Raw genomic sequence first — 13,990 nt, 5'->3', positions numbered from 1 at the left:
TTTTACTCATAAAATTTAACTAACAATTTCTTTCATGGTTTTGCTCATACAATTACACCATTTTCGTCGAGTAGCGTCAGAACAGGACACTCGTATTTTTTGTAGTTTATTTCAAACTATGTATATGTAATTTTGTCGTTGTATTAATTACAACATTCTTATTTTAATATAAACCAAATTAAACGAGAACAAAAATTCATTAGCTTTTATAAAAATTATGTAATTATGATGGTTAGGCAGAAAATTTATGAAAACACCGGAATGACTTTATTTAAAACAATTAAATTTAGCTAACAATTTATTACATGGTTGTGCTCATAAAATTTAACTAACAATTTATTACATGGTTGTGCTCATAAAATTTAACTAACAATTTATTACATGGTTGTGCTCATAAAATTTAACTAACAATTTATTACACGGTTTTGCTCAAAGTAATGCATTAAGAACAAAAGAAGCGTTGCGATTGCGATACTGATTTGTGATACATGCTGTGTGACTGTACGTGACGTACGCTTTACGTCGTATTTTATGTGCTCACCTACCAAAATGTGGCAGGCGTCGGGTCGAATCGGGTAGTGCCGCATAACGTTGCATCGGGTAAGTGTGTTTCTGGCACACAAAGGTTTATAAGCTTACCATTGATCACATCTTATTGGAAATTTAACGCAGTTTTCAATGTTATCAACGGATTTGTCCAAAACCTTTTAGTTTTGGAGTTATCATTGTTTAGAAGCAAGGACGTGAAATCTTAAAAAATCAGGAAAAGTGGAGTAAGGAGGGGCCCTGTTAAAGATCCCGGGTTCGAATCCAGCGGCCCTGCATTCGAACGCCTCATAATTAAAAAAGTGGAGTAACTCCGAAACTGCTGAGATTCGGACCACAGTTAATTAGAACTCTGTGGTTCCATTTTGAATGAATAGAGAATCTTCGGGCAAAGTAACACGAGTAGCCGAACACCCTTTATAAGGAAAAGTTCAGGGTTTATGTGTGGTCTTGCAGATCTTCCTCTGGCCAGTGGATTCGCTTTTCGTTACCAAAAAATCCTTTGTGCCCTGGCACACAAGATATTATCAGGTTTTTGTTTCTCCACGTTTTGGAGATTTTGGATGCATTCACTGACTAATTTTTATGTGATTATTTTACATGCTAATGTGTACGGCTACATGTGTATGGCTGCTTGGCTATCAGATCTTATGAGAATTTTTTTGCCAGTATAACCTCTTTTTAGATTTTCCAGGGTACAAGCATTGATGGCATGTATTTCTGCTTGAAAGACCGAAGTGTACTTCCCTAATGAGTTTGATTGCTCATATCTTGGGCTTGTACAAAACACACCGGGTCCTTCGTTTGTTTTGGAGTCATCTGTATACCATATCATTGTGTCTGATGTTCTCCCGAGTTCTTCCTCTCCTTTATTGTCCATTGAGACTTTATAGGCTGTTGTAAAGAATGTTTTCGGGATTATATCGTCAATCCCCTTTTCAAAGAATGGGTGTCTGATTTTATTAGTTATGGTTGTGTGACAGAATTGTTTAGTTTGATTGTTTTTGGAGCCTAAATGAGCTTTTCCTAGCCTCTCCATGTTTAAATGTTTCCAGTAGAGTTTATCAGAATTTCTTTCACTTGTAGGGGTCGTTCTCATTGCCCCGGTGATTCATAGATTTGCTAATCTTTGTATGCTGCCTAGTGATTAATCAGCTACTTTTTGTTGAGCTTTATCTATTGGGTTGTCCGGAAAATAATGCAGGATTTTGGTATTAAACAAAAAAAAAGAAACTAGTTACTTTAAAGCAATGTTCTTTAATCAAAATAATTTCCCATACTCTCAATACATTTCTCCCAACGTGTTGGTAACTTATTAATTCCGTCTGAGTAGAATTCAGAATTTTTAGAATTGATAAAGTCAATAAATGCATTTTCCAGTTCCGTTTGATTTTTGAATATTATGTGTTGTAAGTAGTGGTCCAGGTGTTTAAAAAAATGGTAGTCAGTAGGCGAGAGGTCCGGAGAGTAGGGTGGGTGAGGCAAAGTTTCATAGCCAAGCTCCAATAATTTTTGTGACGTTACACGTGACACATGTGGTCGAGCGTTGTCATGCAACAAAATGGGCCCTTTCCGATTGACCAAAGAGGGCTTCATTACTGCCAATTTCTGATGCATGGTATTAATTTGGTTACAGTATGATTCAGCATTGATGGTTTCGCCAGGATTTAAGAAGCTGTAGTGTATTAAACCAAATGAAGCCCACCATACCGTAACCATTACCTTTTTTTGATGAGTTGGGGGCTTTGGAAAATGTATTGGAGCTTCTCCTTTGTCGAGCCACTGTCCAGAACGTCTAGTGTTATCGTAGAGAATCCACTTTTCGTCACATGTAACAATTCTGGCCAGAAATGGGTCATTTTTGTTTCGACAAAGAAGTGATGCACAAACATCAAAGCGCTGATTTTTTTGGCGATCGTTTAATGAGTGTGGAACCCAATTTTCGAGTTTTTTCACTTTTCCAATCGCCTTGAGGTGGTCAGCGACGGTCGTTTTACTGACTTTGAGTTGCTCTGCAAGTTCTCGAACAGTTGTTTTGGGGTTTTCTTCCACCACTGATCGCAGAACATCATCATTAAGAGAGGAAGGCCTTCCACGACCTTCTTCATCTTCAAGGCTGAAATCTCCCTCCCGAAATTTTTTAAACCACCTTTGCACAGTGCACTCATTAACACAACCCTCGCCCCAGACTTGGTTAATGTTTCTAGCCGTTTGGGCTCCGCTTCGGCCGAGTTTAAACTCGTAAAAGAAAATCGTACGAAATTCTCGCTTTGACATTATAAGGATGACTGAATTATTTCCAAGTAGCGGAATGCTACAGAGGTAAACAAACAATATCATTTGGAACAAATGAGTAATCCTGTAAACGTAAACAGAATATTTTATATAGATTTTTTTTAATGAAAACTTAAAATCCTGCATTATTTTCCGGACAACCCGATAGTATAGCCAATTTGTAAGTTACAAAGTAAAATTATGGAAGTATTGGCACATAATTGCAGTGACGCAGAAAAATTTGTTTTGGACTTACAAGGGGATGTTGGTGGTTCACGGATTTGGACAAAACTTTTTTTACTGATTATAAACTCAAAAAAATATCTGCCAATTCTTGTGAAATAGGCCCGGGTTTTGCCAAAAAAAATTTAAAGTTGAAATTTTTCGTTTTTAATATTATTATTTCGCTGTTCTAATTATTCAAATCAAATATATGAATATTTCATTTTACTACATTTTTTACGTGGATTGCAATAAAAATATAGTAAAAGCTATCAAAGTATCAATGACCAAAAAAAATTTTAAAAACCAAATATAAAACCAGGTTATAAATTTAATTTTATTTAATTTAAAAAATATTATTTTTGGTGTAATAATTTCATTGTTGGTTTACATAAAAAAATGTTCTACGACGCTGAATATTCTAATTTGGTAAGATTTAAAAAGATAAATCAACAAAATACTGCTTTTTTGTTAATTGTAACAAATATTCTGTAAGCGAGGTAGGTCAGAAAATGGTATCGAGGTTAAATTCTGACAAATAATTTTGCCATTTTGCGTATTTTCTTATAAAAATATTTTATATATTTTATTGGTATAGACGTCGTTAAAAGCTACATTCCTCTTCTTTCAAATGATATGTTTGACGTTAAAATCCTTTTAGCCGTTTTTGGATTATAGCCATTCAATCAGATAATTCGATAACGACTTCTTAAAAATAAGACAACTTTTAGGGGGGTAAAAAATCGATAAATTCAAACAAAAACTCATCTTTAACTTAACAATAACTTAAAGGTCTCTAGAGGTGCGAAAACGAAATTTAATATTAGCCAGTGTTCGGTGGCCGCAACGGTTTAGGCGTTGACACGGCGCTCATCACTGTAAGGTAAAGGTCCCGTGTTCGAATCCAGCGGCCCTGCATTCGAACCCGACATACAAATGGGCTTTTTTCAAAAATACCGGGTCCCCGAGGGTTGATATGACCTCAGCTGTTGCGAACCCTTGTACAAAAACAAAACAAAAATTGTTTAACAAAAAATGTGACCTATTTTACTAGAAAAATATTTGATTTTAGAAATTTCATTTTTTGGTCAATTTTGATAGCAGCTTTTACTATATTTTTATTGCAATGTGCAAAATATGCCTTAAAAAGGTTGTATTAACATAATTGATTTGAGCAAGCAGAAAGGCGAAATAAAAATATTAACAAACGAAAAATTTCAACTTTAAAAAAAATTGAATTATTTTATTTTATTTTATTTTCTATTCACAATTAGTGACGATACGTACTCGATATTTTGAAGTTTAGAATCATCAAATAAAAGTTTGATCCAAATCCGTGGCCCACCAACCTCGTTATAAACTTGTTAGTTTGGAAAGTACCTAGCTCATTATATCGATTGTTTCTAAAATATCTAATCAATATTTTTATTTTGTGACAAAAATTTGTCGTTTTTATCTAAAAAAGAAGAAATATCCCTGTGAAGAACAAAGCAAGTTTTTGCGATCTAAAGATGATCTTTATGATTACCATCGCAATTTCATTGGAGATTCAGCACTATTTTGCCAATTTTTTTCAAGCCGATTTTTTTCTTATTTTATTAAGAAAATAGAAGTTATATTGGTGAAGCACTGATGAAATCTGTGAGAAACGAAATAAAGGATAGTGGATCCGCGGGCATCCGCCGAATAATTTCATAGGTGACGCAGAAAAATTTGTAGTCAGCAACATTCGTCGAACCTAAATTTTTAAGTTAATAGTGGTAGTATTAGAAATAAATGTGTTTGAGCTGGTACTCGGTCCACATTCGCGGGTTTTGATGTTACTCAAACGCGTTTGGAAATGGCGCCATCTTCAGTGAGGAACTCTCCGGTTCGGTCCTAATACTTAAATATTAAAAATAAGGTACTTGTTTAATATAACATAATTCTTTTATTGTAAACAATAATAACCCAATATCTCCGCGATGTCGCCCATTCAAATTACACCTTTTCCAGAATTCAAAGAGCAATCTGTAAATAAATGAATGACGCTATAAAAGTTTCGTAATTAAAAGGCTTTTCAATTCTATTATAAAAAGATTGTCTTTAAAAACTCTTCTCGCTGTTACTCAAATTCTTCGCAGTAGAAAATGAAATGGTCCAGATCTTCCGGTACATCACAGTAGCGCAATTGGGAGAATGTCTCGGTTTGGTTTTCTGTATGCAACGCTTATACCGTGGTTTGTGCGAATACGTGATACAGAGGAGAAGAAAAGCTTTCTTCCGGAGAAGTTAAGGAACCAAGGTATCTTTTCACTCTTGGAAATAAGGACCAAAAAAGGTTCCCTTTTTCCGTGTATGTGATATCTTGCATACCAACCTGTAATCCAAAAACTTTTGAACATCCCGTATCGGTTTTCCAAAGCTTCAAATCCTGGGAAACTCCATGATGCGTTGCTTTTTGGCCATTGTGTCAACAGTATCGTTTAACCCCGTTGTAATCCCCAATCCAACAGAATACTTTATTATTCTATTGAGTGAGTTCAACTGTTTCCTTACAATATCGCTAAGGAGGAAACTATCTGAGACTGAAACCAAACTGAGATTTGGGAAGCTTTAGATTGCTCTCAACACACCTATTCCTTTTTATTTTATTTTTTTTATATTTTTTAAAGAGGGTTCGCAACAGCAGAGGCCATATAAACCCTCGGGGTTCCGGTGTTTTTGAAAAAAGCCCATTTGTAAGTATTGCGGCCCTGCATTCGAACCCGGGACCTTTGCCTTACAGTGATGAGCGCTGTGTCAACGCTTAAACCGTTGCGGCCACCGACGCCCCTCATTCAAGCCTATTCCTTACCATGCGTTCGTGTGTTTTTTGAACGCAGGTTATCGAAGAAATAGGACGATAAGATCGAAGAGAGCATCCCAACTACATATTGTTTAATAGGTCTGAGTTTGCATTTAACTCTGCGCGGGAAACTATAGGTAATAATATAATAAATTTGATCCATACCAAGAGAACTGTTACTTGATTTTTTCTCATTGAAAAGGTGAATATCACTGTTCGATTGGAATCAACTGATCGTCTTGTTTGTATATATGCTTGGACCAGGGGGGCATAGGTCGAAAAGGAGGTCTTCTGTCCATTTGCTTTGAACAATCGGTTGGTCCTGAGGGGATCGAATTTTTAATTTTGATCGAATTTTTCTGATTGGAGTAGAGCGATTCAGGGTTGAACAGAAAGATTTCCAGGACTCAGTTTTTTCTTCATTCCACTAAAGCTTGCCTTCGTGATTATTATGTTTTTGTTTATGTTTGATTTTGAAATTGTTTCTTTAGCCAAACCTTTTCAAGAGAGTTATAATCGTGTGGTTTATTATTTACGTGACAAGGATTTAAGCTATCAAATATTACTATAATTAGCCCAATCGATTATTGCTGAAACAAACAAAACCAACATTGATAAGAGATTAAATTTTTTATTTAATAATTAAATTCGTCCGTCAGAGCTTTTCTTTCGTCGAGACGTAAGTACATAAACTATTTTTATTTTTCCTCCTTTAGCTATTTTTATTTATTTTTTTTTTACGAGGGTTTGCAACAGCAGAGGTCATAATAAACCCTCAGGGTGCCGGTGTTTTTATAAAAACAAAAAGCTCATTTGTAAGTATGTCGGGTCCGAATGCAGGGCCGCTGGATTCGAACCCGGGACCTTTACCTTACAGTGATGAGCACCGTGTCAACGCCTAAACCGTTGCGGCCACCGACGCCCCTCCTTTAACTATTCATGGGTTGGTTGCGCGTTGCAACATAGATGTGTCATTTAACACGGAATTTTCAGGACTAATTTGTCTTGTTTAAATTTTTGGTTTATGTTAGAAACATTTATAATAAAAAATAATAAATAAATACATTATTTATTTATATTTATTTGGATGTGTCGGCAATTTATACGGTTTCTTCCATCAATATGGATGATAATAATAAATTATAAAGCTAATACAATATAATGTAAGCTTTTTAATGAAATGTGAAATATGAATATCATTGTTATAATTATCTTTTTATAAAAAAAAATCCGCGAATTTGTCCGGCATGATTAGAAAGGTTGCACGATGTGTCCACCTAATTTAAGGGTGAATGAATGTATTTATGTGCAGTGTGAGATGGTCAATGGAGGAATATTGGACCTTCAATGGTAGACATTGAATTAGATTAGTTGTATAATAAGTGAAAAGGGTGATGGAGGAATGCCGAGTACATCACCAACAATTGAGTGACTGTTGTATAATTAGGAGAGAATGAGTTTTAGAATGAATGAGAGTGTGAATGGGCTTGGATCTAGGGACTGCATGCTTAGGTTACCCTAGCTGTTGCCAGCACGCGGAGCACCTCGATGGCTGGATAGATGAGATCGAGGTATGACCCCGTACTTCCAACAACCGAGGTGGGTGTTTCTCAAGATCCGGTAATTTATTGCAAATTACGAAAACTCGAAGTAGCCGTTGACTGCGAGAAGTGATAGGCACAGGTAAATGTGTGTGCAGATTTGAGGTTATATAAATCCAAAATCATTTCTCCGTCCTCCCAAAATCGCATTATGTGAATGATAATAGTTTTTGCCCTTCCAAACGATTTGGTTAGGTAATTATTATGTAGACTTAATTGCACGTGTGGGCTTTATTATTGTTTTATTCATGTTTACCTTTAGTTTGTTTTATGGGGGATGATATTGAAATGATCGCTTTTTAATTTATAGTTCTGCTTGACTTTCCCCGTGATCGCTGGCGGTATGTATTGAATAGAATCCACTTTCCATTCTTCGTCACTAATCTATTAAGAAATTGTTTTTAAAGAAAGGAAACAACAAACAATGTCTTTGAACAAATAAGTTTAGCAACCGGCTAACAAGGTGGCTGACGTACTTACAGATCTGTTTATGGGGTGCCAGTACATTTATGTGTTATTTCATTCTTGCTGTGATATAAATTATTACAAATCAAACCTTTAATGAAAGAGATGAAAATTATTTATCACAAATACCTTTTTGAGAATAACAATTGAAAAATTGAACAAATCTTGCTGCATTCTGTAGCCATCATCTATGGTATAAATCACATTTTTCTCAAATTCACTAATTTCGTGGTCCGCTTGACCAATGAATTATATAATTATAATATATCAAATTTTTCTTTTGATTAGCGTTTCATTCCCTTTTATAATATTTGGAACAGCGTGTTGATTAAACTCATTCTGCAGGAATCAATTCACATGTTATGAAATTAATTACAAATTTTAGCTTGACTGTGAAACAGAAAATAAGGTGAGATACCTCCATGGGATTTGGTGATGAATCTAGTCTCTAAATTCCTCACTGTTTCGACTGAGAGAAATACATAACCCGAAAACCAAAAATGGCGTCTGAAAGACCAAACTAAACAAAGTCGTAAAAATAAGGTATAAATATGTAAATAAATGTGCCTTGAGAAATAATCAAAATCAATTTAGAAATTATACGTAAAGATAATATATAAAGGTGGGGGCGTCGGTGGCCGCAAGGTTTAGTCTTTGACACGGCGCTCATCACTGTAAGGTAAAGGTCCCGGGTTCGAATCCAGCGGCCCTACATTCGACCCGACATATTTACAAATGGGCTTTTTTTCGAAAAAAACCGGCATTCTGAGGGTTTATATGACCTCTGCAGTTGCGAACCCTCGTAAAAAAAAAGGTTCATTTTAAACTCAATAGCCTTAAAATTTGTACAAAATTATAATTATTTCCAAAAAGCATAGACCTCCGAGAAGTTTTATATATATNGAGAGAGAGAGAGAGAGAGAGAGAGAGAGAGAGAGAGAGAGAGAGAGAGAATCTTGGAGGTCATTTTGGGAGCGCTAAAACAAGTCTAGGTCTTCACATTTCAAAACAACGATTATTAACAGCTTAAAATAAAAAGTGAGGTACCTAAGCCAAAGCCAGGCACTCCTCCTCCAAATCTAGGTCTCCAAATTTATTGCAAATTGCAACTGTCTCATTCAAAAACCAACTTCTAACTCATTACTGGCCACTGACCAGTGAGTAACTCTACACTGTAATTGGCTCGTAACCAACTGACCAGTGACTAACCCCAGTGTACACCCACCTTTATCAAACCTACCCAGAGGGCTTTTCGTGGGGCTTTCTTCTCCGTGGCAGCTGCTACCCTATGGCTTCACCATTTTGCATTTCTTGAGAGTTCTTTTGGAATGGATCTCGAATCCCAAGCAAGATACTAAACGTGTTGCTTCGCCTTTTATAAATCTTCAATCTAATCGTTCAATACAGATAATACAATAACCTTTACATAATTAATTAATTATTAGTATGGTAATAAGGATACTAGGGAGTTTGTACTCCCCAGGCACTGCAGCTGGCTTATTGTACCTTACTTGTTACTTAGTTCAGTGTAATAGACTCAACCCTTCTTCTTAGAAGTATCAGATCACTGACTGTCGCTGCTGCAATTTCATTCCCTAGGTTTTTTCTATATGCTAGGTTATGTCTCCATTGAGCGGTTGCTTCGCATTCGAAGATGTTATGGTGGCTATTTCCTCTTCTTCATTGCATAGTCTGCAGATGGGATCATCGTTAAATATGCCCATATTGGATAGATGTCTCAGATATAAGTAATCGGTTAATAATTCTATCTCTCCTCTGAGTCTAGCCCTCTCCAATTGCAGCAGAGTGCAGTTGCCAGTCTTGGTGAGGGTTGTTGTTAAGTTTACTGTGTCGAGCGCGGCTAGAGTTAATCCAATTCTCCTTTTATTTTGTTTGGATCCATTCTGCGATGGAAGATTCCGTATTTGTGTTATCTCAAGTTTGGGGCTTATTTATGGTCTTGAAGATCCTCCTTTGGCCAGTGTGTCTGCTTTTTCGTTACCCAAAATTCCCCCTGGCACCCAAGATATCATCAGGTTGACGTGTTTCCCCAGGTTTTGGAGATTTTGGATGCATTCATTGACATAAATTAATTCATAGTTACTAATTAGCTAAACAAATATTCTCACAATGTTTTTTAAATAACAAAACGACTTGTAGCAAAATTGGAACAATCAGAGTTTTCAGCTTATCCTTAAGAAAATGAAAGAAGTCTTATGAGTAATTTTGTCGTTACTGATTTTGCGTTTTGGTCGGCCTTGTTAGATGGTCTTGCCCAACACTGTAGGTGGAAATTCCTCAAGAAAATTCTTATCACCAACTAACGCAGTCTGATTTCTTCTTCTTTTCTTTTTATAAAAGATGGTCAAGGTATGCACATTCTCTCATCTCCATCCTGTCACACTCTCAATGTCAAGGTCCATTTTAATAATCTAGATCATTTAAATACATAGAATTTTCCTCATAGTTAATTTATTTAACAGGATCCTTGGCAAATAAAAGAAAAGAAATGTGTGCTAATGTGTGATTGTAAAGTTTTATACGTAAATAAATATGGGTCACCATTAAAAAAGTATAAAGACTTCCAAATACTAAGTACTTCTCAAAACTTAACTAACGATGATTACCTTGGGCTAAGCCTGACTTAGAAAAAGTTTAGTTTGCTATATTTTGTTTCAGAAACCGATTTGCGATGTAGAAATGGTTTAAACGTCGGCAACTATACTTATTCCAACCATGTACATTAGAACCTTGATTAGTATTGTTTATTCCAATATAATATTGGTCATAGAAGAAATTTCAAGTGTTTTTTTTTTGTTACTGCATAATTTTGGATAATAGTATCCATAATCTTTGGACATATCAAAATGAAAGTGACATTTTTCTGGAGATCTGCAGGTGATATACCTTGATCAGTTATTTCTACTCGTCTAGCTACTATCAAATTATCTTCCAATTATCAAAACCACCACTTTCAAAATATTCGATCTTCTAATGAACCATACAATATATAATATATGGATTTATTTTCCTCGGAATGTTCATGAATGTAAATTTTGCTGTTACTTTTTTAAAAAACGCACAGAATCGCCCTAATTAGATATGTTGTAAGGATTCCACGAGTCGTCCTACGAGCGTGTTCGAAGATTTTTCATCTCCCGGAATATCATTTCCGTTCGGATACTGTCTCGTGTCTGTCTCGGAGAAGATAAAGAGTGAGTGCTCACTTCAGGCATTTTATTGTCTGTGAAAGACCTAAATTTTATGTATATGGTTTAAGTTAGGATAAGTTTTTTTCATTTTGTTATGTGTAAATATATTTAGTTAACCATCACACTTTTATTTATTTGTTTTTCTTTAATTTCTTCACTTAACAAACAGTCAGGTCCATTGCGAACCCTCCCGTCTCTCCTGGCTATCTCCTGGCCGCCAACATTTGTTTCCCCCCTTGATAGTTAAAAGACTATCTGGCGCCCGTACAAAATTTTCGTTTGGTCTGGACGAACCAGACTGGGGGTTACAATGTAAAGATACTTTTCTCTTTATTATGTAACAATAAATTTATCTGATTACAGCTTAAATGAAGCCGTTTTGAGGATGTCTAAGGACGGTAATAACAACAGGGGCCTCGAGTCGACCGTGCAGAGCTTCTACGAGGGCGGAAGCGTCCTGGTGACCGGTGCCACTGGCTTCGTGGGCAAAGCTCTGGTCGAGAAGCTCCTCAGATCATGTCCAGGCTTGGAGACAATATTCCTCCTCATAAGGACGAAAAAGGGCGCCAGCCCTCAAGAGAGGCTTAAGGAGCTGCTACAGAATAAGGTAAGTTCTTATTCCTGCGACATAAACTACTACATCAAAAAAATAGTCTAAGCAAATTCTCAGTACATACTAGCACTAACTTGGTTCTCTGGAGTGTTCTCATTCATACTATGAAGGCTATGATCTCGACATTGACGTATTTTAAAGTCTTGGTGAATATGCTAATGCTCTTGCTAATGGCATCCATCCCAAGACCCTATAGATGTCGCTGTTTCTGAAGTTCTAAAAGGAATTGGCAATACTTTTAGAATGAATTATTTCTAAGCAGGTCTTTCAGACACAACTTAATATGCCCATGCTTGATCATTGAATAGCAGTATTTTCTTGTAGATTGACAGGAATTTCATATTCATCACGTTTTATTCTAAATTTAATATTCATTTTTTTTCTCTACCGGTATTGGCTTTTATATTGCAGCAGGGGGGCAGATCCTTGTTCGTGGAATAGTCATGAAAGACGTACTTGATTCTTTTAACGTTGGCTATTTCAAGCTGTGTCTTAAGCAAAGCTATCGTCACTAATTCGGTATCACTACGATTTAGTAAGTAAAAGACTGCCTTGTAGAACTTCTTCCTATTTTCCTCTCAGTACAGAGTGAGCATCTTCCTTCTTGAATAAAAGAACTTTCACTGAAGCATAAGACTTTAATAAGCTAAATATTCAGGCAAACGTCCGCTTAGTTTATAGTTGAATCCAGCGTATCAATAGCTGTATTTGATTACATCAATATGCTGGTCAACGTTTTTTTTTCCAAGGCCTTTTCACTCATTGTGAAATTTGCGAGTTGATGAATTTGGAAATTTGGTCGTTCCCGATCATCCTAGTCTCGCTTGGTGGTCTGTCAGTCGCTTATTTTGAGATATTTTGATTTATGATATATTTATTTGATATCCTAAAGATATTTCGCTATCTTAAGGGTTGTATTTGTGTGAGAAAATGCGAAAAACGAATCACTTAAGATTGAACTACGGAAACGTGCCTGACAAACAAAAGTATCAACAATAGGCAGATCAGGGTGATGGGACTCGACCAAACTACTTTTCAATCTTAACGACTTACTCCTTTTTTGAAATTAAACTGAAATCTGATGTTATATTTTTGCCTTTTAACATTTTTTTTCGAGTAGTTTTGAAACAAAAGGAAGCAAAGTCGATCCTTCTCCTAAGAAGTACTAAGTCATTGACTGTCGTTTGTACAATTTCATTCCTTGGGTTTCCTTTTTATCTCAGGTTATGTCTCCATTGAGCAGTTCCTTTGCATTCGAAGATGAGGTGGGTGTTTCTTCCTCCTTATTGCATAATCTATAAATGAGATTATCATTGAATATGCCTATCTTGTGTAGATGTTTTCTCAGATGCCAGTGGCCGGTATATATGTCCTATCACTCATCTGAGTTTAACCCTCTCTAACTGTAACAGTAGTTTGCTCGTCTTGGTGAAGAACGTTTTAGCACAAGTTTACTATTCTTACAGTGTGTTCTCACTGAATCCTCCTGGCTCTGGCAAGCCGAATCCATCCTCCTGTCCGATGCTTCCGAAACACACGACAGTCGACTCTAGTCGACTCGTCTCGGCCCTGTACAATCGGCGTCGTGTCTCGGCTACTGCCTTCAATTGTCTCTGTGAGCCACCGACTGAGTACTCGAGTTGACTGGCTTTGTTTCCAAAATTCCAAATCATACCCTTTTATACCGGTTTCCCAACCAGGGTAGGGGAGGGAAGGAAAAGCAAAAACTGTTGCCAGATGATCAACTTCCTTCTTGCAAGGGTTGGCCGTACAATAACTCGTAATATTGTCAGTTTTCCTTACGCAATCTCCTGATACATGTCGATGGACATCCGGCGAGGAGTGAAACATGCCCACCCGATTGACGGATAAACTGTGTCTGCGACATCCTTCCTACCCTAAGTAAATAACTCCTCGACTGTCATTATTTAGTGAGGCTATTCGTTTCTATGACCTCCAGGTTTGTGGGAAAGTTTCTTTGCTCCATTTTGGGTAGGCAACCCTTCAGATTTACGGCCTTATTTCCAACATAAAATACCTGAAATTCCTTATAACTATTTTTAACTAGTTTTAGCAACTATTCCAAACTTATGCTAAGGAGGACGGTTCACAATACATTTCACAATACTAAATAATTTTAAGTAAATAAATAATAAATTAATTATACTTTTTATCTAAGGTCCTGATTGAGATGAAAAAGCTAGCGTCACGAGGGAGGTTCGAACCCACG

The 13,990-nt window shown here is 36.3% G+C and overlaps 1 protein-coding gene across 5 annotated transcripts in view; it reads left to right on the top strand.

The window, feature by feature from the left end:
- LOC106667727 (putative fatty acyl-CoA reductase CG5065) overlaps positions 1-13,990 on the top strand; it is a 42,805-nt gene that overhangs the window by 12,398 nt on the left and 16,417 nt on the right. For 4 of the 5 annotated variants that reach the window (XM_014395852.2, XM_024229123.1, XM_024229124.1 and 1 more), the window contains exon 2: positions 11,511-11,754. In XM_014395852.2, the coding sequence (XP_014251338.1) occupies positions 11,533-11,754 (222 nt within the window). In that variant the 5' untranslated portion in view covers positions 11,511-11,532. Of the gene's footprint in view, positions 1-6,165; positions 6,549-11,510; positions 11,755-13,990 lie in introns of those variants that run through there. The other variant, XM_014395851.2, reaches the window with a different exon arrangement.

This window comes from Cimex lectularius, unplaced genomic scaffold, assembly GCF_000648675.2.
Source record: "Cimex lectularius strain Harlan isolate CLEC.00 unplaced genomic scaffold, Clec_2.1 scaffold200, whole genome shotgun sequence".
In the NCBI taxonomy this organism is placed as follows: Eukaryota; Metazoa; Arthropoda; class Insecta; order Hemiptera; family Cimicidae; genus Cimex; species Cimex lectularius.
Note: the sequence above shows the minus strand (reverse complement) of the source record. Positions and strands in the feature narration are given on the sequence as shown.